The sequence below is a fragment of the Epinephelus lanceolatus genome, chromosome 1, assembly GCF_041903045.1.
Source record: "Epinephelus lanceolatus isolate andai-2023 chromosome 1, ASM4190304v1, whole genome shotgun sequence".
Classification (NCBI taxonomy): domain Eukaryota; kingdom Metazoa; phylum Chordata; class Actinopteri; order Perciformes; family Serranidae; genus Epinephelus; species Epinephelus lanceolatus.
The window spans coordinates 2,841,895-2,864,631 of NC_135734.1; the positions used below are offsets into that span (position 1 = coordinate 2,841,895).

Sequence of the window (22,737 nt, forward strand, 5' to 3'; positions counted from 1 at the left end):
GGGCGCAACAGTCCAAGCTCAACAGTCCAAAATGGCGGCAGCGCTACCGCAGCGCCCCTAGTGGCTGTTGGCAAAAATTCAACGGAGCTTCGCCTCTTGGTATCCATGCTCTTTGTTTACAAGGCACTTTGAACTCACCATTTGTGTACGTCATCATCATGAGACAGAAACGGGTAAAAGGTATCGTGGTTGTGGTTGTATGTAATACGCCCATGGGCTACACGAAGTAGAGGTCTGTGCCAGAAGAATGATGAATGTAAACAGATTGGTCATCCTGTCTAAATCCGTTCACATCGGACAGCGCCTGCTCGCCGGTAATGTGAGGCATGCTGGGAAAGAAGCCGTACGCTTTCAGCAGCGGAGGTCCATTGAAACGCACTCAAGAAACCTCGCGTATGCCAAGGAGTTGTTCCTCGGTCAGGTGAACAAGGTGAAACAACTGTTTACCTGTCAAGATGAAAGTCTCTTTAACTTAGGCGTAAAGTAAGCTGGTGATGGGCGGATGAAGCTTTGACCCTGTCTTCCTATCTAACGTTAGTTGTATTGTAGACAGTTTCCGTGTCGGTATCTGTTTCCCCTTGTGTTCCATGAAGCTCACCCCAACCTTAACTAACACCTACCATTTGACCTTATCTGTGCTGTACCAAGAGGCGACCTGCTGTCAAGAGAAAACTGTAGTTTACGTCAGAGGTAACGTTAGGCTACTGGGTGAATGTATGACATGAAGCATCCTCGGTTGCTGCTGTTATCATTATTATACAATTAAAGGGAGAACTCTATCCAAATTAGGGATTCCACAATGTTATTTCCATGGCCTGGGAAAGTTCAATCGATATATGTGTTCATGAGCTGCTATCTGTCAAAGCCAGACACCAGAGAATGAAGTCTCAAACTTGTGATGTCATAGAGTATAAAGTGTGGAGCTGCTCCATAGACGATGAATGGAAGACTGATTTTGTGGACCCACATAATGTCTGTTTTCTTTTTTATACCCAAATTAGCTTTATTCGATTGCAGTTTTCACAGTTGTGAAACAGAAAATGTCCCCATTACTAAAAATATTACCCTGAGTGCTCTCAACATCTTATACCATTCATTGTCTATGGAGCAGCCCCACACTTTATAATCTATGACATCACAGATTAGGGTTTTAGCACTCTTAAATTTTTGGATTTGGGAGAGTTGTTCATGTTTACAAATATTTTTGTGTAATAATGTAATATTGTGTCCCCAACCACCAATTCTTCTTCAAAAGTTGTCAGCCTATGGACTTAGTTCTTTTGGTTTCCCGCAGTCAGTCAGACTGTGGGTACAGAGATTCACTTAGATCCTACAGTAACACCTTTTTTCTCTGCCTCTTAGTAACAGGAAGCAGCTCATTTTAGCTGGCGCCAACAGTCTTTTTCAGCAGATAAAATGACAAACTTGGTGGTACTTCATTAGCTGTCAGCTAAGTAGTACATTCTGCCAGTTACACTTTCATTCATTTAATATTTATATAAGTTTAACATAATAGCTTTGAAGCAGGACCTTCAGCATATCGATCAAGAAGCTCATGAAAAATAAGCTGGGCTGAAACTAGAAAGCTGCAGCTGTTATTTCAGTGTATCAGATATATACAATGGCATGCAAACATTTGGGCTCCTCTGGTCAAATTTTCTTGTACTGGGAATAGTCAAGTGAGTGCAAGATGAACTGATCTCCAAAAGGCATGGAGTTAAAGATTAAACATGCTTTCGACATTTTGAGACAGACTACTGTAATAAATTTTGTTATGTAATAAATTTTAGAGTGAAAAAAAATTTACATTTCAGCTCTTAGACAACTTGCACCAGGGTCTTAGACCTTAATTAGCATGTTAGGGCTCTGACTTGTTCACAGTCATCATTAGGAAAGGCCAGGTGATTCAAATTTCAAAAATCTTTCAAAAATTCTTTATTTTCTGACTCCCAAAACCTTGTCCCAACAATCAGCAGCCATGGGCTCCTCTGCACCCTAAAATGTAAAATAACTGATGCAAAGGAGCATCTAAATAAGCCTGATGCTTTTTGGAAATACGTCCTGTGGACTTCTGAAATTATGTTAGTATGTTTGGAGAAAAAAGAGCATCTGTCCAATTGTTAAACCCGCAGGTGGTTTGATCATGCTTCAGGCTTGTGTTGCAGCCAGTGGCACAGGAAACATTTCACAGGTAGAGGGAAGAATGGATTCAGTTAAATTCCAGCAAATTCTGGAAGCAAACATCACACGATCTGTAAAAAAGCTGAAGATGATGAGAGGATGACTTTTACAACAGGACAATGATCCCAAACACATCTTGAAATTCACAATAGACCACCTCAAGACGCACAAGCTGAAGGTTTTGCCATGGCCCTCACAGTCCCCCAATCTAAACATAATAAAGCTTTACTTGGTTAGCTATACACAGTAAATAAAATTTTGACCAGGGGTGCCCAAACTTTTGCAGACAACTGTATATAATTTTCGTTTGGGTAAATAAGCAAATGCAGTAAATCAAGAATTTGGAGCTGAGGGTAATTTTTGTCTGTTAAATTAAGCAAAAAAATCAAGAAGCATTATTCTCTTATTTGGTATTTCCTTTTACTGATTACACTGGAATATGATGATGATGATGATGATGATGATGATGCTTTATTGTCAGATCAAGTCAGAAAATTCAATTGCTCACTGTGTGTGTGTTCATGCAGTTGTGGTATCTGAACTCAGAAGCAGAGCAGTTAAACATGAGGAGCTGCTAATATAGTTTGTAAAGTAGTGTGTTTGTTTTGCAGGCAGAGGTCTTCCCGTATCCAGAAATTGGAAACGAAGAATTGGAGGAGATCAACCAGCTTGTTGCACCAGTGGAAAAATTCTTTAATGAGAAAGGTGAGAGAGGAGATCTGCTGAATGCAAGAGTTAAATAAAACTGCACATGCTTTCAGCATACAGTTGTCTGTGAATAATGATCTTGCAAGCCTCAAAGTAAGTTGATGAATTGACAGTGAATGACTGGTTATTGTGGTTTCAGTTGACTCAGCGAAGATTGACAGAGAAGCCAAAATCCCTCCAGAGACTTTGAATGGGCTGAAGGAGCTTGGGCTGTTTGGGATCATGGTTCCTGAGGAGTATGGTGAGATGATTGTGACCTGGAGCTTGTTGCAACAGCTGTTTAAACTTAGCCTACTTATAACCTAAGGCTTCTTTCACACTTGACCTGTTTGGTTCAGTTAAAACAAACTCAGGTCTGTTTACCTAGTTAGTATGGTTCATTTGAGCTGGTGTAAAAGCTGTCAGTCAAACCCTGGTGTGGACCAAACAACTGAACCGAGACCAGCTGACTCTGCATGATTTCAAAATTTAAACTGCTAATACATCCATCTGCTGATCATTAAAGCTGTGTGGAATTTTTAAAAGTGATCTATACAAGGCCATGCATATAACCTATTAATGCTAATTGTTTGGTAGCCATGGTAACATGTATGCACATCAGTGAGGGTATTTTTCTTGATTAAAAAGCAGTTAAAACTGCTGTGCTTGTATTGGACTCCGTATACTTTGTCAGTCCATTAGGTCCAAAGTGTGTGACAGCGATCCCACATTAATAAGCCCTGAATCATTGCTGTCTCTACCTGTTAGTTGTATACATAACATGAGGTCCATTTGCAGTCTAAAGCCCTATTTGGACGGGATTAGTTTACGAGGAGACGTGGGGTAAAGTAATTATTACCAGGGATCTTAGTCCCGTCCGAGCGCTCCATGTCTGTAATCATTACGGATAATGTTAGTAAAAAATTACCGTGACTTATACCTTCTGTAAAACGGTCTGGAGAAAATACCTCGGGTAATATTAATCCCGTGCGAACGCAATCCTCTGTAAAAAATGTAAATATTTCGTCACGTCCTGTTTACAACCTTTTTCCCGCGTTTACAACTAGTTTTCCGCGTTTTTTAGATGATGGAGGTGCTTGAAGAAGCATTCGGTGTTGTCGGCAGTCGTGATAGCGGACATTCTTCTAATGATTGCATAGCCCTACGTGGGAGACCAATCAAAAAGGTCGAGAAGAAAGCACTTTTCAGAGCCACAAGACTTCTGGTTGTGTTAGGTAGGCCTAATATAAATCAATATTGCTAATTGTTGTGTACACACAATCCTAATCATGGGCAGCGGAGGAAAGTTAAATACTTTTCCAGTGAAAGATAAAACAGATGTATTTGTCTCATTTCTATGGGATTTTTTTTAAACATATGATGTAAGCCCCCAGATATTTTCACATTAGCTAGTCTTCAAAAAAATTTGGACACCTCTGCCCAAGTGGATCTTGATGATGCAGGGTGGCAAACTAAAACTGTCCAATCAATGAGTCACCTGTCAGTCTGTATAAATTTGTATTTGCTTTTCTTGGTTTGTTAGTAAAAATGTCAGTGTGAACAGAACTCAGTACGTTAACATGCACAGTTAAATGGAGCTATTTTTCTAGCTCGACTAGGCCCTTTGAGGGACTACTGTCCTAGTATACAAGCATGGGAGGGGAATCGATTTATTGACCTAAGTATGCCCAACTCTGCTCTGATAGGTGGTGATATGCCCCCTTTCAGCTTGTTAGTTTTTTTTTTCTTCAACAATACATATAAACAAGATCACATGAGAGCTGAAAACAAATTGCAATGAAAAATGAGTGACATTCTACAAAAGCTGGAAATTAAATAATTTTAATATCAATTCATAGATGTTAGAATTAGAATTCTTATAATAAATTAAGAATGGGCATTAGGAAAAACACAAAAACAAACCAAAAAAACTCACAAACAGTTCATTTCACATAGGAGGTTTCATTAAATGCTTTTTTGTAATGTACTAAAAACCTGTTACTTTTTCTGTTGTTTGTAAGAGCAGGAGAGTTCAACATTTAGTTTAATTCAATCAACAACAAATGTAAACAGGGTTGTGAATCTAAGAATTTGTGTTTATGAACAAAGAATTTTCCCAATAATATAAAGAAATAAATGACATAGTTCAGTAACTTTTCACTCATATCGTTTGTGAGAGTAACCTGGCTCGGAAAATACAGCCAGAGCGAAGACACAGGGGATTCGGCAAGATCGGGGCAACTGCTTCTGGTCACACTGTAAAGTATGGAGTTAAAGATCTTACTAAGACTGAGAGAGAGAAGGAGAGAGAGTTGTATGAAGAGGCAAAAGAAAAGCAATGAAAATCATCAGGCAAATTTACCTACAAAGTCTGCCCCCCCCGGGCAAGGAGAGTGGTGAGAATCCCAAAGACTCTGTGACTTTCTCATAAGCCTGTCTCTGTTAAATTACAACTTGAATGTAAATCTCCACCTCTACAGAGCATTATGTATTTATATACAAATGCAGATCAACTTCACAACAAATTGCATGAATTTACTTCTCGTTTTCAGGTACTTCCACTTATCCGTATTATTGGAATCACTGAGATTAAGCCTAAGAATCAGAGGCAGAAAATGAACCCGTCAGAATTTAATTTGGATGACATAGGGGGCTACAATATGTTTTCAAGGAATATAGATAACAGTATAGGTAGGGGATTAGTGCTTTATATTCATAAATCATTAGAAGTTAAAGAAATTGTAACAGAGACTGAGTTTGACGAGAATATTTTTGTGGAGATTAAGTGTAATAATCAAGAGTTTTTGATGGTGGGTCTAATTTATAGGGCTGATAGTGGTATAGACACTAACAATGATAATCTTTTGGTTCTAATGGAGGAAGTGTCAACAAGAAACTACTTACATAAATTAATTATGGGGGACTTTAATCTGCCGAATATAGACTGGAATTTAACCGATGTAAAGGGGAATAATCTTGCGTCATTAGATAATAGGTTTCTGGACTGTATTCAGAATGCATTGCTGTTTCAACATGTACAAGAACCAACAAGGTGGCGAGGTGGAGACACACTGCATGTGTTGGATCGTATAGTTACAAATGAGGAAAAAATGATAGATGATGTTCAGTATTTGAGTCCTTTGGGCAAAAGTGATCATTGTGTTTTATTATTTAAGGTCATCTGTACAAAAGCGTTGAGTAATGAATTAATAAGAAAAAATTATAATAAGGCACATTTTGAGCAAGCATGCAGGGAATTGGAAAACTTTGATTGGAAATTACATTTAGCTAATCACAATGTTGATAAAAAATGGAGACTAATTAAGGCTAAGCTGAATGAAGTGGAGTATAAGTTTGTACCTAGTAGTAAAATCAGGCCTTATAATAAGATTAAAAAACAAAACTTTCCCCTAGACAACATTACAAAAAGGAAAATTAATGAGAAAAATATCCTTGCAAGAAAGGCAGTAAGAAGTAAAAATCCAGAGGTACAACAGGAGTATTGCGGAGTTAGAAACTTTGTGAGAATGAGAACACGAAATTTAAGAAAGAATTATGAAGAAGATTTAGCAAGGCAATCTAAGCAGAGTCCAAAGGTTATCTGGAATCATATAAATAAGAGGACAAAAATTAGGACTTCAGTTGGAGATTTGTATACTGACCAGAATAACATTAAATCCCCTAAAACGGACAAAGATAATAAAAAGGCGGAAATATTGTCAGAATATTTCAGCAGTGTATTTGTGAAGGAACCTGAAGGGCAATTTCCTGAACTGCCAAGATTGGAAGTTCAGCAAATAGAGCCTTTTATAATAACTACTGAGGAAACTATACAGCTTATAGAATATTAACATCTACAAATTGCCAGGACCAGATGCAATACATCCTAGGATTTTAAAGGAACTGGCTTGTAGGATTGCTGAACCTCTAACAATATTATATAATCAGTCATGAGAAGAATCAAAGTTACCCTGTGAATGGAAAGAGGCACAAATCAGTGCAATTTTCAAAAAAGGAAATAAATCATTAGCAGGAAACTACAGGCCAGTTAGTTTGACATCCCTAGTATGTAAGACAATGGAAAAGCTAATCAGAATGTACATTGTTGATTATATGAAATCAAATAGTCTTATCAGGAATAAGCAGTATGGATTTATATCTGGAAGATCAACTACACTTCACCTTCTCTCAGTTCTTGACAAGTGGTCTGCAGCTTTGGATAGAGGACAGTCTGTTGATTGCATATATATGGACTTCCAAAAAGCTTTTGATACAGTTCCCCATAAAAGACTACTGTCAAAACGAAAATCCTATTGTATAGATGACAGAGTTACAGACTGGATACAGGGCTTTTTAAGTAATAGGAAACAACAGGTGGTGGTAAATGGTGCCACTTCTGTCTGGAAACCGGTGACCTCTGGAGTTCCACAGGGATCTGTGTTGGGGCCTGTACCGTTTGTTGTTTATATAAATGATTTACCAGATATGTTACAATCTGAGGTGTATCTTTTTGCAGACGATACTAAAATATTTAGAATAATTACTAAGGACAGCGACACAGCCCATCTTCAAGAAGATCTCCATAGGATGAGTAACTGGTGTGATGATTGGTTATTGAAATTAAATTCAGAAAAGTGTAAACATTTACACACTGGGAAATCTAACAACAATAAAATTAATTATACTATTGGAGAACTGGTGGTCCAGCATGTGGATGAGGAAAAGGACACAGGTGTAGTGGTCGATAGGTCACTTGAATTCCACACACATATCAGAAAAAGTTAAAAAGGCAAACTCCATGCTGGCGATTATAAGAAGAACCTTTCAAAATTTATGTAGGGAAATATTTTTGCCATTATATAAATCCCTGGTGAGATCACATCTTAAATTTGCAAGCTCAGTCTGGTGTCCTTATAAATTAAAATATATAGAAAAGATTGAGAAGGTTCAGAGGAGAGCTACTAAATTAGTCCCAGGTCTCAGAGAGATGTCATATGAAGAGAGGTTAAGAAAATTGCAACTACCAACTTTAGTATACAGGAGACATAGAGGAGACATGATCGAGGTTTATAAGCTTGTTCATGGAATAGATGATACAACACTTGAGTCTGTTGTAAACTTTGGTATAGTCAGTACGAGTTAAGAGGGAACTCCCTAAAATTATTTCCACTAAGGTGTTTTTCTGAAAAGAGAAAAAACCTTTTTCACACTCGGTGCTGTGAAAGCATGGAATGAGCTCCCAGAGGATGTGATGCGGGCTCTTTCAGTTAACTCTTTTAAACACAGGCTGGATAGATTCTGGTCAACAAAGGCTGTTCTGTATGATTATAGAGCTGATTTGTGGTTATGAACTAATGGGATTTAACTAAGTGTATTTTGGTACTGTATTGTATGATTTTGTTTTGTGCATGCGTGGAGTCTGGTGGAGAAGATTTATGTCCTGTACAGGGGCGATTCTAGGATCAGAGGTTTAGGGGTGCTGAGCACCCAGAGAGCTGCCCGGCCAGGCAAGATAAATTTTACTGTTTTGTACATTTTAACTCAATTTCATTCCCACATTTGTGAAAGAAAGCACTTTTTGGGAAAGTCTGTGACTAAACCATCAAATGTGGGGGGTGCTGTATTTTTGTTGTTAAAATTTCAATTTCAATTTGTTGTTTTTACATTTCAACCAAGTACTGTATGGTTTTGACACTTTTCTAAAAAGGGACAATTTTCCGGTTGACCTATTACGTCACAGACCAAACAATCTACAAGCAAGTTAGCTACGGTTAGTTAGCGGCAAACTGAAGAATAATTTCTAGGGATGCACCGAATATTCGGTAACCGAATATATACCGAAACACACATTCGGTATTAGGTGGAATAAGTTAAAAGCAAGGCTGAATAATAGCGGCGTGTTTTGATAACGCAATCAAACAGCGTCCGTGACGGGCGGAGTAAAATGTCGGCAGTGTGGTGATCCGCCCGTCACGGCACTCGCATTTGCGACTAAAACTAGTTTTGAGCGAGTAAAATAGGCTTAAATCATTCAGCACGCTGTGCGAGCAGCCTACAGATTTCAACCACCAGCAGAAACGAAAGGGGAATCCCATCGGTTGTGGGTTGAACGGGGGTCACAGACAGTAATGTTTTCCTGTCAAATACGGCGGCCATCGGCTTACCGCGACGGAGAAGTCGGCTCCAATAATATCCTCTTCTTGGCGTGTGGACTGCCCAGAAGTACCTGAACAGCCGAGCCAGCCGAACACAGGTATGTGATGTGTCAGAGGAGAAACGAGCCATTCACATTACTCTTTCTGGCAGTAACGGCCCACAAACCTCACCGCACTTTAGGGACTGTTCTTTACTTATGAAGGGACTGTCAGGGGAGGAGGGTGGCTGGTTGATTCTTATTTTATTTATTTATTTTATTTTGATCCCCCCTATGTTAATCACTTATTGATGCTGTTTTTGAAGTATGAATAAGTCAATAAGTAATTTATTCCATTGAAATATCATTGATGTATTATAGAAAAGTGATTTATCTTTTTATAAATGACAAAAGGCACATCTGCCTCATTTTCGCTGTGGTATCGTGATACTACTCAGAACCATGATACTTTCATTGGTATCGTACAGTGGGTCCCAATATTGGTACCCTGACAACACTAATCTGGAGGGGGTTCATCTGCAAAAACTAATGAAAAACTAAACAACAATATTCGGTATTCGGCCAAGCGTTTAATATTATTCGGCTTCGGCCACAAATTTTCATTTCGGTGCATCCCTAATAATTTCACAGCTCTGTACATTTCATCTGTCTAAAAATGCACGGCTGGGGCGACAGTGGCTTAGTGGTAGAGCAGGCGCCCCATGTACAAGGCTGTTGCCGCAGCGGCCCGGGTTCGAATCCAGCCTGTGGCCCTTTGCTGCATGTCATCCCCCCCCTCTCTCTCTCCCCCTTTCACGCTTACCTGTCCTTTCCATTAAAGGGAAAATGCCCAAAAAATATCTTTAAAAAAAAAATGCACGGCTCTAGATGTAGATTTCACCACGTTGTTACTGACTTCTTTTTCTGTTACGCATTTAATGCTGTACGACCTCCAGGTCAAAGCCCAAGGTGGAAACTGTGGAGCATGCTTAGAACGCCTCGGCCAGTGTGAGTCAGATTGACTCCACATTGCTGTGGAGCATGCAGTAGGAATTCAACTCCCAATCACATTATCTGGCTGTTTTTGGTCCAACTTTGAGAAATTTGATTTAATAGGATTTCAGTCGGACTAACATGTTTACATGTATTTAAGAGTCCAGTTCTAGTCGGACTAACATGATAAATCAATTTCTCTAATGTCATATAAACATACTGACTGTAACAAAGTATCATTGTTCCCCTGGGTCTAGACTAGGGTTGCAGCGGTATACCGGTTTTATGGTATACCATGATATGGGAGTTGATAGTTATTGTACCATGTACATTTGCTTATTCATGATACTGAAAAAAATGCAACTTGACAGAGAATCTCACCTTTAACTTTTTTTCAAAGGGGAGACTTTGTACATATACTTACGTTAAAAAAATGTTTCAAGCTTGTATTATAGTAATAAAACATTTGTATAACCAACAGTAACCCTTTTTTCATTCCTTTAAGGGTCACTCTGACTGATAATAATAAGTCTGTAATATTCTGCAGTACAATGAAACTGCAGTATTTCCTGAGATGGTTATCATACCATGAAAATCACATATCGTTGCAACCCTAGTCTGGACTAAATGAATAGAACTACAAGTGTTAAGGCACCCTCAGAGTTTAATAAGGGAATATTGCACAGTTTAAACAATTTCAAACAAGTTGCACCACATATAAGTTCTTAAAGTAGTTCTTAAGGGCAATCCATTCAGTATCATTGAAACATTTTATTCCTGTAAACCTCATGGTTGCACAGGAGAAACAGTAAGGGAATCAATTAATTATTAAGGATTCGAATGTTGTTGGGACATTTTGGTCTAGACAAAAGTGGTGGACTGACAGACAGACAGACACTGCTATACTCACAGCTGTTCTGTTACAAACATTACATAACACTGTATTTGCTGTTGTTGCTTCAGTAAAGAGTGTGTTAGTGAGCAAATATTGTGTTTCCTGTTAATCAGTGGTGTCGCTGACGATTCCATTTCTTTTTGCCTATCTAAACACTCCAAATGAGTTACCAGATGTCAGTTTGTTCTCACCCTGGGGGCTGTGTAATGTGTATTTTTAGCTTAGAGTCCTCATAGAGCGACTCTGTACTTCATGTGTCTCAGTGAAGTTTTAGAAAAGTCCATGCATCTCAACTGTTGCAACATGAGCAATGCATGGATCATAAGGCAGTTTCTCTATATATCACTACAGTTTATACACAACCATGAGTTTAAAATGACACCACAGCTATTTCTCTCACAAGTTCATGCAAGTTAGAAATACAATAATAGTCTTCTTTTTTTTCCGCTTATCCCAGGGGGTCTGGGATTGTCCAACACAATGTATGCACGACTGGCTGAGATCACCTCATTAGACGGCTCTATTGCCGTAACACTGGCTGCACATCAAGCCATTGGACTGAAGGTAAAAATCACACAGTGTAACAGAGTTGTAAATGAAACTTTATGTTTTGTTAGAAAAACTCCTCTCCTCACCTGGCTCATCATCTGCATATATGTTCTGTGGAGAAAATGCAGTGACAGTTTTAGTTTATGATGACATGATTGGTGTTGTAACAGTGAGGAAGGTATTTTGGCTGATTCCTTTGTGATTGGCTAACAGCTGTTTGGTGTTATAGGGAATTCTCATAGCAGGAAATGAAGCCCAGAAGCAGAAATATCTTCCCAAACTGGCCTCAGGAGAACACATCGCAGCTTTCTGCCTCACAGAACCTGGAAGGTAATCTCACTGAAATATTATTTACATCTCATTTAGTGCAGCTGTGGCTGTGGCTTAGGATGGAGAGCAGGTCATCCAAACTGCTTCCAATGGCTGTGCCATCAGTGTATGAATGTGTGTGAATGGTTAACTAATGAGCAGGTGGCAACTTGTACAGAGCTTCAGGCACCTGTGTGTGTGTGTGTGTGTGTGAGAATGGGTGAATGGGTGAATGTAGCGCTGTAGTGTAAAAGCACTACAGAAGACTAGAAAGGTGCTAAGGTGTTAAGTGCTTTACCATTTAATAAGTCAATTTTTTTTCACAGTGAGCTACAGGTATGATAATACATTGGATTTATATAGTGCTTTTTTGGATACTCAGAGATGCCTTAGAAAGAACAACGAAACAAATTAAAAAAAACAATACAGAGATGAAATAATCCTTAAGCAGGGAAACGATGCAGAGAGGAAGAAGAAGAACACCGTTTTTTAGAGGTTTTAGGCCGTTTTGAAGAGGTGTGTTTTAAGGGATTTCTTGAAGGTGGAGAGTGAGGAGGAGTCTCTGATGTATTTCAGAATCAGAATCAGAATCAGAAATACTTTATTGATCCCCGAGGGGAAATTATTTATGTTACAGGTGCTCCTTGCAAGAGAGGAAAGATACATGAAAATATAAGAAATTTAAACAATAGTATTAGTAGTATTTAGGGAGTGAGTTCCAGAGGGTGGGAGCAGCAATGGAGAAAGCCCTTTCATGGGTTAGTGTGGGTCCTGGTTGGGCAAACATTCCTCAGCATTCTTCATGAATTGAAGTAAATGAGGACCATGTTAAACAACAGCAATACCGTATCAAAACATCTGTTTACAAACTCTCACACAACTCATGCAGTATAATCCAAGTATCATTTATCCAGTTGTTTGTTCAGGACCTCACTAAAGTGATACAGTTTTTAACATTCCATGTACGAGCAGCAACCTGAGTATGCCTGGGCACATGTGTGTGTGAGCTCCGCTTGAGCAGAATTCAAAAGCACATGTGTGCCCATGCACACTATTCAGCCATACTTGGGACTGTTTTTACTGACATGTTTTAAATCCTAATTTTTTTTAGCAAAAATGCATGTGTTTGTGAAGTACTGAACATACAACTGGATAATTTAGATTTGGATTACGCTGCATGAGATGTATGAGAGTTTTTGGTCTGTGGAGCGAAGCCACAGAAAAAAGACGTAGCGAACATATGTGCGCGGGCATTTCATGAGAGAAGTTGTCAGTCTTGTCCAATGGCGGATTGGCAATGGGGACGTTCAGGACGAATCCCAATGGGCCAGTCACCAAGTGGGCTGATGGGGCTGGCCCGGTGAGACTAGTGAATGTCAAGCTAGTTGCTAGTTGCTAGCTGTCAGTGCTGCAATGCGCATCCCTCTCATATTTGTTTGCTGTGAGATGTTCAGAGGGAATGTAGGTGTCAATCTTATGTTTTGATGCTTGAAGGAGGAGATAAGAGTGGCTTCTTCCAATATGAAAGAGGCTCTCATTTTTCTTGAAATCTGATTGGCTGAGCCGCAGTCATCAGTCATTACTCATAGCAGACCAGGCTAGTTTGACCGTTAGACACAAAACATGGATAAAAATGGTAAAAAAAGAAAGGGTGGCGTGGAAAAACTAGAATAAAAAAACTTAAATCTTTAAAAGAAGTGGCAGCAAAGTGCTCCAAAATAATCGACCTGTCTGGCCGCGGCGTTGGTCGACGGGCTGAGGCTGGTGTGGGACTTTTTTGTTGTAGTAATAAGTTGACTAAAAGTTGACTATAGGGCCTATTGCCCAATTTATAGCTCCATAGTTCATGGCTGTGAGCCATTAAGATATAAATTGGGCTTAAATACAAGAGCAGGGCTGGGCAGGACAGGGCAGACAATTATATTGTGCATAAAATTAGATGCATTAGGATAGAGTCATATGCTCTTATTTTAAGTTAAATAATAAGGACATAGCCATTTGTGGCCAATTTATTATTGCATTTATTTTATAGTCTGGAATTAAACTGCTAATTTTCTATGCAGTTGATTCTGAGGACAGTGTTTGTGTAGTGTGTACAAGCATATAGAGTATTATAGGTAGAAACCTGTAGGCCGGTGTGTGGGCCGGTGCGCCTGAATGTCCCGGGCTGAATTTGTGTCCCAGTCCGCCCCTGGTCTCGTCTCTTATACAACATATGTGAACATGTAAAGATACTTTATTTGCACTTAAAGGACAACTTTGGTATTTTTCAACCTGGGCTCTATTTCCCCATGTGTACGTGTGCATATGATTCATGGGTACCACTCGTTCTAAAACTGGTTCAGTATTCAGATTCAGATTCAGATTCAGAATACTTTATTAATCCCCAGGGGGGGAATTGTTTTTGTTCCAATGCTCCGTGCAAAGTAGAAATAGAAATACAGCATGAATGGAAAGAGATAAGGATGAAGATATAAATAAGATACTGAAATAGACTGAAATAAATAAAATAAAATATTAAAGTAGACATTAAAATAAAATAAAATAAAATATTAAAGTAGACATTAAAATAAAATAAAATAAAATATTAAAGTAGACAATAAAATAAAATAAATAATAAAATAGTAAAGTAGACAATCTGAAATATATACAATATACAATGAAATGGTTGTAGCGTTAAAAATGAAATAAGAATGAGTAATTATATTGTGTGTTTTGTTTTATAAATAGCCAAATGAGTCCGATCATCAGAGGGAGGAGTTGTACAGTTTAATGGCCACAGGTAAGAATGACCTCCTGTGGTGCTCAGTGGTGCATTTAGGAGCAATCAGTCTCTGGCTGAAGGTGCTCCTCTGTTCGACCAGAGCGTTGTGGAGAGGGTGAGAGCCATGCTGAAGTATCGCCCGCACCTTCAACAGCATCCTCCTGTCTGACACTGCTGTCAAAGGGTCCAGCTCCACCCCCACAACGTCACTGGCCTTTCTGATCAGCTTGTTGAGTCTGTTGGCATCGGCTACTCTCAGTCTGCTGCCCCAGCACACCACAGCAAACAGAATAGCACTGGCCACCACAGACTCATAAAACATCCTCAGCATAGTCCGGCAGATGTTAAAGGAGTGGAGCCTTCTCAGAAAATAGAGGCGGCTCTGTCCCTTCTTGTAAAGGACTTCAGTGTTGTTAGTCCAGTCCAGTTTATTGTCAATGAACACACCCAGATACTTGTAGTGTTCTACGATGTCCACGTTATGCCCCAGGATGGAAACTGGGGTCACTGGTGTCCTCGTTCTCTTCAGATCCACCACCAGCTCTTTTGTCTTTGTTGTGTTGAGCTGCAGGTGGTTCAGCTCACACCATGAGACAAAGTTATTCACCACAGCCCTGTATTCAGCCTCCTCACCCTTGCTAATACATCCAACTATAGCAGAGTCATCAGAAAACTTCTGAAGATGACAAGACTCTGTCTGGTAGCTGAAGTCCATGGTGTAAAGGGTGAAGAGGAAAGGAGAGAGGACAGTACCTTGTGGGGCCCCGGTATTGCTGACCACTGTGTCTGACACACAGTGCCGCAAGCGCACGTACTGTGGTTGGCAGTGAGGTAATCCACAATCCAGAACACAAGGAGGGGATTCACCAGCATCGCCGTCAGCTTGTCACCCAGTAGAGCAGGCCTGATGGTATTGAAAGCACTGGAGAAGTCAAAGAACGTGACCCTCACAGTGCTCCCTGGCTTGTCCAGGTGGGCGTAGACGCGGTTCAGCAGGTAAATGAGGGCATCCTCAACTCCAATCCGGGGCTGGTAGGCGAACTGGAGGGGATCCAGGTGCGGCCTGACCATAGGCCTGAGCTGCTCCAGGACAAGTCTCTCCAGGGTCTTCATGATATGTGACGTCAGTGCCACTGGTCGGTAGTCCGAGAGACCGCTGGGCTGCGGCGTCTTTGGCACTGGAACAAGGCAGGACGTCTTCCATATCACAGGGACCCTCTGGAGGCACAGGCTCATGTTGAAGACACGATGAAGCACTCCACAGAGCTGTTCGGCGCAGGCTCTGAGAACCCGTGGGCTGACACCATCAGGGCCTGCAGCCTTACCAGCGGGGAGTTTGCTCAGCTGTCTCCTAACATGTAGAGGTGTAAAGAGTGCAGGTTGAGGAGGGGGAGAGTTGGAGTCCAAAGTGAGAGGAGGGCAGGTAGCATGGGAGCCAGAGGAGGTGTGAGGAGTGGGGGATGGGTGTGAGGGGCTCACCAAGTTGGATGAGGTGCTATCAGGAGGAGGAGGGGGGGTCAGAAGTGGTGGTGGCTGGAGACAGTCAGCAGGAGAGCCAACAGGGGCCGGGGCAGCAGTGTCAAACCTATTGAAGAACAGATTTAACTCATTGGCCCTAGCCACGCTACCATCAGCTCCACTGCTAGTTGGTCTGTAACCGGTGATGGTCCTCATACCACACCAAACCTCCCTCATGTTATTCTGCTGGAGTTTCCTCTCCAGCTTCCTCCTGTAGCCGTCCTTAGCCTCATTGATCTTTGCACTCAGCTCCCTCTGAATGTCCCTCAGCTCCTCCCTGTTGCTACCTCTGAAAGCCCTCTTCTTCAGGTTGAGTACGGCTTTGATGTCCTTTGTTACCCAAGGCTTGTTGTTTGGGTAACAATGCACAGTCCTTGCTGGGACAATGCCGTCCACACAGAAATTAATGTAGTCTGTAATGCACTCAGTAAGCCCATCAATGTCCTCTCCATGTGGCTCACAGAGTACATTCCAGTCAGTCTCCTCAAAACAGCCCTGCAGTGCCTCATAGCAGTCCTCTGACCATGTCCTCACTGTCTTTGTGGTCACAGGCAGCCTCTTCACTAGAGGCACATAGCAGGGGGTGAGAAGCACCAAGTGTGATCTGATCTACCCAGCGGGGGAAGGGACGTGGAGGTGTATGCGTCCTTTACATTAGCATACAGCAGGTCCAGGCTCTTCTCTCTGGTTTTACAGGTCACATACTGGGTAAATTTCGGGAGTGTCTTTTTAATAGAGACATGGTTGAAATCACCCGAGATTATAATGAGAGCACTCGGGTGTGCAGTCTGTAGTCCGGCTATTGTAGAGTGGATGACGTCACATGCCGACGTCGGGTTAGCGGACGGGGGAATATACGCAGCCACTACAATAGCATGTGAGAATTCACGGGGTAAATAGTAAGGATGGAGGCCCACAGCTAACAGTTCAATATCCGGGCTGCAGATGCGGTCTTTGACTGTGATGTGACCAGGATTGCACCACCTGTTGTTCACGTAAACAGCAAGCCCACCTCCTTTACGCTTACCGCTCTTAGTGCAGTCCCTGTCAGCACGGACAGTGTGGAAACCCACGGTGGAAACATTGTGGTAAGGAACATCCGTGTGTAGCCATGACTCCGAGAAAATCATCAGACTACACTCCCGGTATTCCTGGTGACTCCGGGTTAGCACTGTAAGCTCGTCCATCTTATTCCCCAGTGATCTCACGTTGCCCATGATGATAGATGGGAGACACGGCTTGTATGTCTTCCTCTCCATAAGTCTCCGGTGTTTCGCTCCTTTCCGCCGCCGTAGCGATCTTTTCCCTCTGCATCCCCGGTGTGTTTTCCTCCAAAGTTCAGCAGGGATATCCTCCCTCACCGTAGCCAAGCCGGCCGGCTTCAGCTCCATCAGCTGATCCCTGGAGTAAACAATGCGGTGTTGCTGAGTGATGGTCGAGTGGCAGAGTAAAAGGAGCGATTCCGCCACAAGCAAAACAACAAAAACTCCCCCCACAAGCATGATTAGAGAGGACGTAGCTTAATAAATAACTAAAGTAAAAACAGAACAAGTAAGATAAAGAAGAGAGGAAAAAAGTATAAAACAAAGTTAAAGTAAGCAGGAGCGACTGGAACAGGCTGCATACACCATGGCGCATTCGCACTTTTTGAGCCGCGAAACGAGCTGAAACGGTAATGGGGGCAAATGCGTCCCATATAAAAGTGCTTTTTTTGGCCACTGACCGGTTCAGATCGCCAGTGTTATCTCTGTAAATAGCATATGGTAGCGGCCCTGGGGCAGTGGTGAGTGTGAATGAGTGGAGTCAGCTGTCAGTCAGTGTTGGAGCAGAAAGGCGGAAGGTGTCCCCGCTTGGTAATGTAAATGAGTATGCGTGTGTGTGAAGTGTGTGTTACGCTAGAAGAGTCAGAGGACGGAGTCTTTTACGTGCTACCCCCTGGAGTGTTACCGGAGTTTTTGGAGTGCTCAAATAAACGGGCCTTTTTCCCGAACGCAAGAACAGGATGTCGCGCAACACCCCGTACAGCTTTCATAGGCTGCCTTTGTCGGACGGCGAGATGCTGAAGTTGTGGCTGGTTGTGCTACAAATGGATGCTAACACTCCTGTCCAGACACTGTGCCTTGCAGACCATCGGGTCTGCAGTGCTCACTTCTCCCAAGATGACTACTGTCAGCCGAAGAAGAGAAGACATCCAATCCCGAAACACCTCTTCCTCAAGAAAACGGCTGTCCCACGAGTAGAGAGAGCTACAGACACAGTGGAGCAAAGCTTGTGACATCACACAGCCCAGACGTAAGGGAAAGGCTAAGTTAGCATGCTATTTACAGAGATAGCACTGGCAATCTGAACCGGTCAGTGGCGAAAAAACACACACTTCACACACACACATACTCATTTACAATACCGAGCGGGGACGCCCTCCGCCTTTCTGCTCCAATGCTGACTGAGAGCTGACTCCACTCATTCACACTCACCACTGCCCCAGGGCCGCTACCATATGCTATTTACAGAGATAGCACTGGCAATCTGAACCGGTCAGTGGCCAAAAAAAGCACTTTTATACGGGACGCATTTGCCCCCATTACCGTTTTAGCTCGTTTCGTGGCTCAATACTGAACCAATTTCAGAACGAGTGGTACCTATGAATCATATGCACACGTATACATGGGGAAATAAAGCCCAGGTTGAAAAATACCGAAGTTGTCCTTTAATTATACATTCATACTTTTGTTTTGTGCAATCTTATAATTCTGCATGTGACCACAACTAGAGTCAATCTAAAAGAAATCAGATATGAGCATTTGGAAGCTCATTTTTCCACCAAAAAAAAAAAAAACAAAAAAAACAATCGAGGAGCATAACCCCGGGACCCCCTAGCAGGTGCCGGGTCTCGTATCCTTCTCACCTTTTTCACCCCTGACCCATTTTCATGCCTGATGCTTGCCTTTTTTCGGACTCTTTGTTCACTGTGGAGGCATGTGAGAAAAACATTTTCTTCAGGAATTTAACACATGGTGAGTAAGTTATATACAACTGGTATACTATACAAATGTTGCAGGTAAAGTATCCTTTAAAACTGACCTGTGGAGTAAAAAACAGTTATGTTTCTTACCTAAGCAACTTTTAGTATTATTTTCAAAGCTTTTTCATAAATTTTCCAAGTCCATCTGAAATTAAAAATATATTTTTTTTTAAAGATATTTTTTGGGGTATTTTTTGCCTTTAATGGACAGGACAGTTAAGTGTGAAAGGAGGAGAGAGAGAGGGGATGACATGCAGCAAAGGGCCACAGGCTGGACTCGAACCCGGGCCGCTGCGGCAAGAGCCTTGTACATTGGGCGCTGCTCTACCACTAAGCCACCGACGCCCCATTAAAAGCATTTTTATGCCTCCACGCTGGTGATAGCCATGGCCAGAGGAGTTATGTTTTTGGGGTGTCAGGCGCATCATTGTGATTGCAGTATCTCAAGAACACCTGAAGGGAATTTCTTAAAATTTGGAACAGGTGTCCACTTGGACTCAACAGTGAACTAATTGGTTTTTGGTGGTCAAGGGTCAAAGGTCAAGGTCACCGTGACCTTGTCTGTCTCATTCTTGTAAATGTGATATCTCAAGAATACCTTGAGGGAAATTCTTAAAATTACTTAAAACACTTACTTGGACTCAAGGATGAACTGAACTGATGAACTTCAGGTTGAAGCACCATGTGAAGACGTGTGGGAGGCTAGAGCTCTGCTAGAACGTTATTTTTTGTAATTGTAACCGCTCTTCAGTCACTTATTCACATTTCCCATTTGAGTAAGACTATCTGAAATAATTTTAGGAACGAGACTGAGGCACAGTAATCCTAACATGCCCAATACACGGAAAAAACACGGGACTCATGGCAGCCACCAAAAACGAGCTAGCAGAGAGCAGCGAAGGGGCAATTCTCTGCGAGATAAGAAGGTTGAAAACAGAGCTACTTCTGAAAATTGATGAGAAAGCCAGAAAACAAGGAGAACAGCTCAGGAATTTAAAAACGCAATGGAACAAGTGGGCTGCAGGGTTGCTGCTTTGGAGGCTTATGTGGCCTCCTTCCACTACCACCCTGCAGCAAGAGGTAACCCTGCTAAAACGGGCCGTTGCTAATTTGGAAGAGAAGAACGAGGATTTGGAAGCGAGGTCGTGACGTTGTAACCTGCAAATACTTGATGTAAAGGAGAGATGGGAAGAAGGAAAAAATAACAGAGTATATGGTGCAGCTACTGAAAGTGTCGCTGGGACTGGAGAAAACACCTGTGCCAGAACGGGCGCACTGCCACCAGCCAGCCAGAGCATTTGTAGTGAAATGCCATTACTTCCAAGAATGAGAGCTACTGATGAAAAAGGCAATACAGAAGAAAGACATTGTTTCCCCTGATGGAGACATGATCCGCATCCAACCGGACTTCACCCAGAGGGTCGCTCGGCAGCGGGCTGCGTTTAACGAGGTACGAGGGATGCTGAGGTGCTGGGACGGGATATGATACGGCTTGTTCTATCCGGCAGAGTTGAGATGGAGTGAGATGGACTTTCAAGCACCCTAAACAAGCCAAGACATTTGTGGAGGAGAACTGGATGCCACGGGCATAATAAAAATATGAGTCCTGAGCTGATTATGACCTAGTTTTTGGGATGCTGAAGGCAGTCACTCATACAGAAGAAGGCAGACAATATGTGCATTATAACAGACTTTAAATACTTTAATTGTTGGCAGGATTGTTGCCTACAAGTTATCTTCATTTCTGCATTAAATTATTAAGTCACCTGTATCAACATAAAGTTAGGCTAATGTCCATACTCCTCTCCATGGTTTTGGAGGTCTCTTTCTGTTTATAAGATAAAGATACTGGGCACATTGGCTTTCAGATTCTTATTACAATTATTGTATTTACTGTCTTTTCTTTCTTTTTCCCCCCTCTCCATTTGAATTTCAAATTTGAAAGGGACCCCAATTTTTTGTAAACTGACCATAGTATTTCGATCGTGATGGAGGTCAATGGGGACACAAATACATAAGATTAAAATTTTTCACGTAAGGAGTTGCAGTTACAGTTTGACATATTATACTTGTTACATGTTCTGGTTGAGACTCTGGCCTGTTAGGTGAGTTATTCTGCAAGCCATGTTAGAGACTACGACTGGAGGCACTAGCAGCCCCTATAGATTAGAGACTGGCCTCACTGTTTTGTGTGAATATATGTTGTGCATAATTTGTTTTTTGGGGTTTTTTTGGTTTTTTTTGCCTTTTATTTTTTTTAAATTTTGTTATTGTTTTTTATTTTTTTGCCAGACACTCACTTGGAATCACCCCCACACCCCCACTCGGGGGAACCAATGATATGTTTAGAGAGAGGGAACAATGAATGCCAGGTAACAGGGATACTGTGATGATAAGTTGGAACCGTCGGGGTCTGAATCACCCAGTTAAACAAAATATTTTCTCATATCAGCAAATTAAAGGGAGACATACTTTTTTTTCCAGGAGACTCATTTGGTTCCCAAGGATCATAACAGAGTTAAAAGAAGTGGTTTTTCAAAAAATCTCACTCCACATTTACTGTCAAGAGCAGAGGTACAGCCATTCTCATACATAGGGATGTCTTGTTTGATGTAGTTCAAGTAACAGCAGACAAAGATGGTCGGTTTGTAATGATCCAAGGAAAATTATTTAATTCTCCAGTAGTATTGGTGAACCTGTATGCCCCTAATTGGGATAATGTGGAATTTTTCAGAAATCTTTTTACTCAATTTCCAGACCTACACAGCCAGCAATTTATCATAGGAGGAGATTTTAATTCTGTATTACATCCAAACTTAGACCAGTCAAAACCCACACCTGGAGCATTAAATAAATCTTCTCATTATGTGAGGGACTTCTTCCAGACTTATGGAATAATTGATGCTTGGAGATATAAATACCCTAAATCTAGATAATACTCTTTTTTTTTCACCAGTGCATCAGTCATATTCTAGAATTGATTTTCTTTTTATGGATGAAAGAATGTTACCCCTGTTAAAGGAGCTATATGTAAGAAATCTAAAGCAAATAGTCGTAAAATCATCCTAATATGTCACAGAGACTAAGGAATAATGTTCATATAACATACTGATCTCACGGACAACAATAGTACAGCCAGAATATTCGCATTTAAAAAACATTTTTACAGTCTGCAAATCATGTTTATGTTTTGAATTTGTGTTTTGGCCTGTTGCGCCACCCACCGCCGTCTACCAGTCACGCAGTCAGTAGAGTCTCAGCATCAGTTACAGTTACAACTGAGCTACAGCAGCATAACAAGCAGCATTAGCAGTGTCCCGGTACACAGCATTAGCAGCCGGCTTCTCCTCAGCTGTATCCCGGCAGCAGCGTTAGCAGTGTCCAGGTACATAGCATTAGCAGCCGGCTCCTCTTCAGCTGTATCCCAGCAGCAGCGTTAGCAGCTGGCTCCTCCTCAGCTGTATCCCGGCAGCAGCGTTAGCAGTGTCCCGGTACATAGCATTAGCAGCCGGCTCCTCCTCAGCTGTATCCTGGCAGCAGCGTTAGCAGTGTCCCAGTACATAGCATTAGCAGCCGGCTCCTCCTCAGCTGTATCCCAGCAGCAGCGTTAGCAGCAGAGAAGCCGAAAATCAGCCGCCCGTGGGCAAACAAATCAGTCTCCAGCGTGCCGCTGTCCAGCAACCTCG

General features: G+C 41.7%; 1 protein-coding gene across 2 annotated transcripts in view; it reads left to right on the forward strand.

Annotated features, from left to right (window-relative positions):
- The first annotated feature begins 150 nt into the window (after nucleotides 1-150).
- acad9 (acyl-CoA dehydrogenase family, member 9) overlaps nucleotides 151-22,737 on the forward strand; it is a 47,530-nt gene continuing 24,943 nt past the window's right edge. The window contains exons 1-5 of one of the 2 annotated variants that reach the window (XM_033633013.2): nucleotides 151-430; nucleotides 2,793-2,886; nucleotides 3,029-3,130; nucleotides 11,347-11,453; nucleotides 11,668-11,768. In XM_033633013.2, coding sequence (XP_033488904.1) covers nucleotides 248-430; nucleotides 2,793-2,886; nucleotides 3,029-3,130; nucleotides 11,347-11,453; nucleotides 11,668-11,768 — 587 coding nt within the window. In that variant the 5' untranslated portion in view covers nucleotides 151-247. Of the gene's footprint in view, nucleotides 431-2,792; nucleotides 2,887-3,028; nucleotides 3,131-8,800; nucleotides 9,122-11,346; nucleotides 11,454-11,667; nucleotides 11,769-22,737 lie in introns of those variants that run through there. The other variant, XM_078168733.1, reaches the window with a different exon arrangement.